Below are 6,000 nucleotides of genomic sequence, written 5' to 3'. Positions count from 1 at the left end.
TCTCAATCCATCCCTGGGTCTCCAGTGGCTACCAACATCAATATGATCTTTTGTCTTCCAAATCCAACTATAAACAAACCTAGGGTGGGTGTTCACCCATTGTGGGTGAAATAGCTTGAGCTTGTTAATACCATCATTGGAAGAAGAGCCCAGACTTCAGGCACTGCACTGGAGAGATCCCATTTAATTACAGACACGATAGGAGAGCAGCCGCTCTGACACAGTATTAGACACACTTTTATAGAGGCTTCAGGTGAGACAGAGAAAGTTGATTCCTCAGGAGAAGTTAGATGAATCCAAACATAAACATAGGAACATAATACCACAGATTACTACAAAATAATATCAACAGCAGTACTGATAATAAAAATCCAAATGAAAGGAAGAAAAAAAGAAAGAAACAAACAAAGAACAAAATGAACACAAAGTACAGTCCAGACATAGGATAACCTGAGAATCATTAGCATAGAGTGATGGGAAATTTATCACAACTGAGAAACATCCATGAAATCACTTTCCGTATAGCATCCTTGAGCTCCTTGTTCCTCATGCTGTAGATGAGGGGGTTCACTGCCGGCAGTAGCACTGAGTACAGAACTGTTGTCACCAGGTCCAGGGATGGGGAAGAGATGGAGGGGGGCTTCAGGTAGGCAAACATGGCAGTGCTGAGACACAGAGAGACCACAGCCAGGTGAGGGAGGCATGTGGAAAAGGCTTTGTGCCTTCCCTGCTCAGAGGGGATCCTCAGCACAGCCCTGAAGATCTGCATGTAGGACAGAAAGATGAAAACGAAACAAACAAAAGCTAAACAGACACTAACCATGAGAAGCACAACTTCCCTCATGTAGAAGTGTGAGCAGGAGAGCTTAAGGATCTGGGGAATTTCACAGAAGAATTGGTCCACAGCATTACCTTTGCAGAGAGGTAGTGAAAATGTATTGGCTGTGTGCAGGACAGCATTGAGAAAGCCACTGCCCCAGGCAGCTGCTGCCATACTGGCACAAGCTCTGTTGCCCAGGAGGGTCCTGTAGTGTAGGGGCTTGCAGATGGCAACGTAGCGGTCATAGGCCATGACAGTGAGAAGACACAATTCTTCTACAATCAAAAAGAGAAAGAGAAAGACCTGGGCAGCACATCCTGCATAGGAGATGGCCCTGGTGTCCCAGAGGGAGTTGGCCATGGATCTGGGCATAGTAACAGAGATGGAGCCCATGTCAAGGAGGCGAGGTTGAGAAGGAAGAAGTACATGGGGGTGTGGAGGCGGTGGTCACAGGCTACAGCTGTGATGACGAGCCCATTGCCAAGGAGAGCAGCCAGGTTGATGCCCAGGAAGAGCCCAAAGTGCAGGAGCTGCAGCTCTCGTGTGTCTGCAAATGCCAGGAGGAGGAACTCAGTGATGGAGCTGCCATTGGACATTTGTTGCCTCTGGATGTGGGGATCTGTCCAGAGAGGAAAAGGCAGTGAGAGGTTAGGAGACTAATCGGTTTCTAAACTAATTCCATTTCTTATCAAAATCCCCCAAACTGCCTTTAACCTTCCAGGAAGAACTTTTTCAGGTGCCTTACATGACCTCTGTTTGATAGTATCTGAGGGTGTTACTGGGAGCAGGACGGTTTAATGGGGACTGTTTAGCAGCAACCGTTAAATAAAAGCAGAGGATGATCTCAGCATAAATCCACTTACCATATCAAAGAGCTTTTCAGCATTGTCACTCCTGATTCAACCAAATTCTGAACAGGGCTCTAGGGATTGTATGTTTTGTTCCTGTGGCTGCACCAAACATTGGGAAGCGTTTTTAAGGCAGAAATCCTGGACATCTCTACTGCACTGCAAATGAAACCACGTAGGTCTTGTGAGGCGCAGGTACTGTTCCTGAGTCCAGAGTGAGGAGAGCTGGTTTATACATCAGTCCTGGCCTCAGCTGCCCACTCCTGGCGCCTCTCTGAGCTGGGCAAAGATCACACTCAGACATTTCACTGCAAAGAACCTGGACACTGCTGAGATCAGAGGAAGCCAGGTTCCAAGTTCAGATCTCCAAATCCCTCACCTGTCTCATCGCACTTGAGGAGGGCTTCGCTCAGATCTTCCTCCCAAGTAGGGCTCATTTCCACCCAAAGAGCTCATTGCAGCTGCCCAGTGTCACTTCCATAGCCTTAGCACCAAGGTGTCTTCTCCATGGATCTCCTGGAGAGCACAGAGATGCTATGGGAGAACTGTGCCTTTGTGGAGGGCAGCCTGCAGCCTAGGAGGACCCCCCAGGGAAAGACTCCAATGTCTTGATGATGGTGTCCTGAACAGCAGCATACACACACAAACACACACACACACGTGCAGTGCCCAGAGCCTTCAGGCTTGATGGGGACAAAGGAGGCAGGGAGAGGAGGGGAAACATAAAGAAATGCTTCTGGTGGCAGCTCTCTCTCACTGCCTGCCCATGTCTCTTCTGCCTGAAGCTGTCCCTGCCAGGAGCTGTTTCTCTGTCCCCACGTCTCCTCCTGTCCTCACAGACGTGTTCACAGATCCCATCCCGCACGCCCTGTGCTCAGCTTTGCCCTGCAGACACCTTCTGAGGACAGGGCACTGTCTATGGGCATCACAGCATTTGCAGATCCTAATGACCGTATGAGGGGACCATAAAGGTGAGCATGCAGTGTGTAGGCTGAGAGGTGTGAGGGGACACTCTGAAGTTCATCACTGACATATTGATCTGCAACTGCAATTCTCTAGGAGTCTCAGTCTCCTGTACAATCCTGACAATCTGTTCTCATGTAACCTGTCTCCCCTCCACAGCAGGAATCTGAAAGCCCAAGCTCCAGGAAGTGTCTGCCCCTTCAGGTAGTCCATGCCTTGCCCTTCCTCTTGAAAATCACAGAATCACAGAATCACAGAACTGTAGGGGTTGGAAGGGACCTCAAGAGATCATCGGGTCCAACCCCCCTGCCAATGCAGGTTCCCTATAGCAGGTTGCCCAGGTAGGCATCCAGACAGGTCTTGAATATCTCCAGAGAAGGAGACTCCACAACAACCCTGGGCAGCCTGTTCCAGTGCTCCATCACCCTCACTGTGAAGAAGTTCTTTCACATGTTGGTGCGAAACTTCCTGTGATCCATTTTTTGGCCATTGCCCTTGTCCTGTCCCCACAAACCACTGAAAAGAGGTTGGCCAAATCTCTCTGTCTCCCACACTTAAGGTATTTGTAAACATTAATAAGATCCCCTGTCAGTCTTCTTTTCTCAAGGCTCAACAGATCCAGGTCTCTCAGCCTTTCCTCATAGGGAAGATGCTCCAGGCCCTGTATGATCTTTGTGGTCCTCTGCTGTACTCTTTCCAGGAGATCCCTGTCTTTTTTGTACCGAAAACCCCCTCAGAAATGCCATTCTCTAGAGCCTCTTCTACTCCACACAGGAGAAAGAGGGACAGTCATCGTTACATAAGCTATCAGCCCTTGGATGCACCAGCTTTAGAAGACCCCTTGTGCAACCCCATCTGCATTGTCCTGCTGCCAGAGACTCACTCACAGTGTAACAATCCTGCAGCTTTGTCCTGCCACACGCTGTCCTCTGTTGTTGCACTCTTCACAGACTTTAACCTCTCTCCTATACTCTCCCCTTGTAACCAGCAGCAGTGCCCCTAGCCCTGCTGTGCTGTGCAGAGGAGCTGCTCCTGGGCAGAGCCGTCTGTCTGCAGTGCTGCCGGTTTGCCAGGAGCTCCCTCCAGCCCAGGAGCCCAGAGCAGCTCAGCAGCAGATGACCTGACCATGGCATCACTTGCTCTGTCCCATGGAGCTCCCCGGAGATGTCTCCAAGGCCTCAGGGCTGACAGCTCCTAAAAGGCAGCAGGATCTCTCCTGGGGTGTGTAGTCTGAAGCAGACTGAAGTAAATCCTGACCTTTCCTCTCTGAACATGGGAGAGACTGCCATTAGGAGTGTGCTTTGTTCTCAGAGTGTGGCTGTCTAACAGGAGGTACAAGTAGTTCCCTCCCTTAACCCCTGTTCCATACCCATTGACTGGCAGAACACCTTGGCCATTATAGTCAGGGATCATTTCACCTCTCTGAACTTCCTTCACAATTTCTTTAAGCAACTAAGAAAGAAGTGCCTAGCTCACTGGTGTCCTACCAGGAGAGAGGGCACCAGAATGCCCTAGAATTTCCCACGGAGAAAGGGGAATTGGACAGTCAGACATCATCGATTGAGTTTTCCATACTGTGAATATGAAACTTCCTCAACCCTGAGACAAACCTCTTCCTCCTCTCCCACATGCCCAGCACAGTGACTGGGATTTGGAAAAACCTCCTCATTGTGTTGGTGGTGGCAAGCCAGCTTCTACAGACACCTGTGGACTTCTTCCTGGGGAATTTTTCATCCTCACAGACCTTGTACAGCTCCACCACCCTGTGCCAGATTCTGGCAGGCTTCCTGACTGGAAACAGCACCCCCTTTGCTCACAGAGGTGGTAATAATTTTAGCTGCACCTTTTGTACATCCTGAGTGCTTCGTGCTGGTGGCCTTGTTCCTATGGTCACCCTACTGTCATGGACCACTTCTAGGATTTTGCCCCATTGCTGGAGCATTCCTGCAGTGACACCAGGACACTCATGCTCTTTGCTTTTATGACCTGCATTCCTTGTCGCTGCCCACCGCGAGCAGGGAGGGGCCAGCAGCATTGTGCACCGGTGTGCAGCTGGCATGGCAGGGCACGGGACTCTGCACCAACTCTTGGCAGTCTGCAAGATCACACACCTACCAGGGTGTCCACTAAGCAGAGAGCTCACTCTAAAAAGACTGTGGCGACCCAGACGGAGGGCCTGCCCAGAGACGTGGCTGTTCAGGCCTCTGGCTGCAGGAAGTGCCTGAGCCTGTCGCTGCTGGGGGAGGGCAGCGGGGAGACCGCCTGTTCTCAGGTGGAAGGTCTGCTCGCCATGGTGGCTGAGCTCAAGGAAGAGGTGGAGAGACTAAGGAGCACCAGGGCATGTGAGCAGGAGATTGCCTGGTGGAGTAACTCCCTGGTGTGGCAGAGAGAAGGGCGCGGGGGGGATGCCCCCCAGAGGGTGGTGGAACCCCTGCCCTGTCGCTGTGGGGCAGAGGGATGACTTGCGGAAATCAGACTCTATAACCTCGGAATAGTTTTAAAGCAGGTATGTTTAGTCGGCACTGTGCACACACACCGGGCGCAAGGGGGATAGCTCCACTCCACTTGTGTGCCAACGGTTACTGGCAGTGTGCTTATATTAGTGGGACAAATACATATTCATTTTGTTTCCTGTAAGTCTCTTGTTTATTCATCAGGTCTCCGAAGAATCATTAACAAAGAATCATTAACGGAGGTTCCGTCTCTGTTTGTATGCGTACTGGAGTCCTTGGGTGGTCGTCCTCTGGCATACTCTGGTGGTTTTTGTTGAAGGCCAGAAGTCTTCCTCGCTGCTTGTCTTCTGGCCTTTCCTGTCTTTGACAGACTTCAGCAGTCAAGCCAGTTCTTGCTGGTTCCATTATCTATGCATACAGTCTTTTATTCCCTTATCTTTGGGTCGTTAACATACAATTGTGCTAGCTAAGACCTAGGAATCACCATCCTTTATCTTGTTCCCTCCCTGTCTCAAGTCCCCCCTTTTCTTTATCCTAAGCAAATTCTTTTGCTTATAACACTCCTTCTTGATTCAAAGTTTTCATAAAATTCTTACCAGTTTCTACTTGGTACTTGTTTCGGTTACACTTACAGGTTTCATAATCATCTAGTCCTTTCATACAGCACCAAAATGCACACTGTACCAATACACAGGTTAAGAATACTAGTAAAAGCAAGATCAATATTCCTATAAACAGTTGCTTAAGCCAAGAAAAGTTGGGTAACCAAGAGGTCAGTTTGTTCCATAATTCTCGAACCAACGAGGTGTCATCTTGAACTACCTTGTGGAAGATCTTGGTCTTTTCCCAAATATTTTTGAGATCAGTCTCAATTCATCCTGCCTCATTTGCATACATACAGCAACAATTTTTCTCA

At 49.5% G+C, this 6,000-nt stretch overlaps 1 protein-coding gene across 1 annotated transcript; it reads right to left on the bottom strand.

The window, feature by feature from the left end:
• Positions 1–460: 460 nt before the first annotated feature.
• Positions 461–1,072, bottom strand: LOC118246501 (olfactory receptor 14J1-like). Its single transcript, XM_035543640.1, has one exon. It carries the CDS (start codon positions 1,070–1,072, stop codon positions 461–463), a length of 612 nt encoding a protein of 203 aa, XP_035399533.1.
• Positions 1,073–6,000: the final 4,928 nt, after the last annotated feature.

The sequence above is a fragment of the Cygnus atratus genome, chromosome 12 (genome assembly GCF_013377495.2).
Source record: "Cygnus atratus isolate AKBS03 ecotype Queensland, Australia chromosome 12, CAtr_DNAZoo_HiC_assembly, whole genome shotgun sequence".
In the NCBI taxonomy this organism is placed as follows: domain Eukaryota; kingdom Metazoa; phylum Chordata; class Aves; order Anseriformes; family Anatidae; genus Cygnus; species Cygnus atratus.
Note: the sequence above shows the minus strand (reverse complement) of the source record. Positions and strands in the feature narration are given on the sequence as shown.

Excerpts from the sequence above, each read along its gene's own strand:
- LOC118246501 (XM_035543640.1), bottom strand. The coding sequence starts at position 1,072 with ATGGCCTATGACCGCTACGTTGCCATCTGCAAGCCCCTACACTACAGG.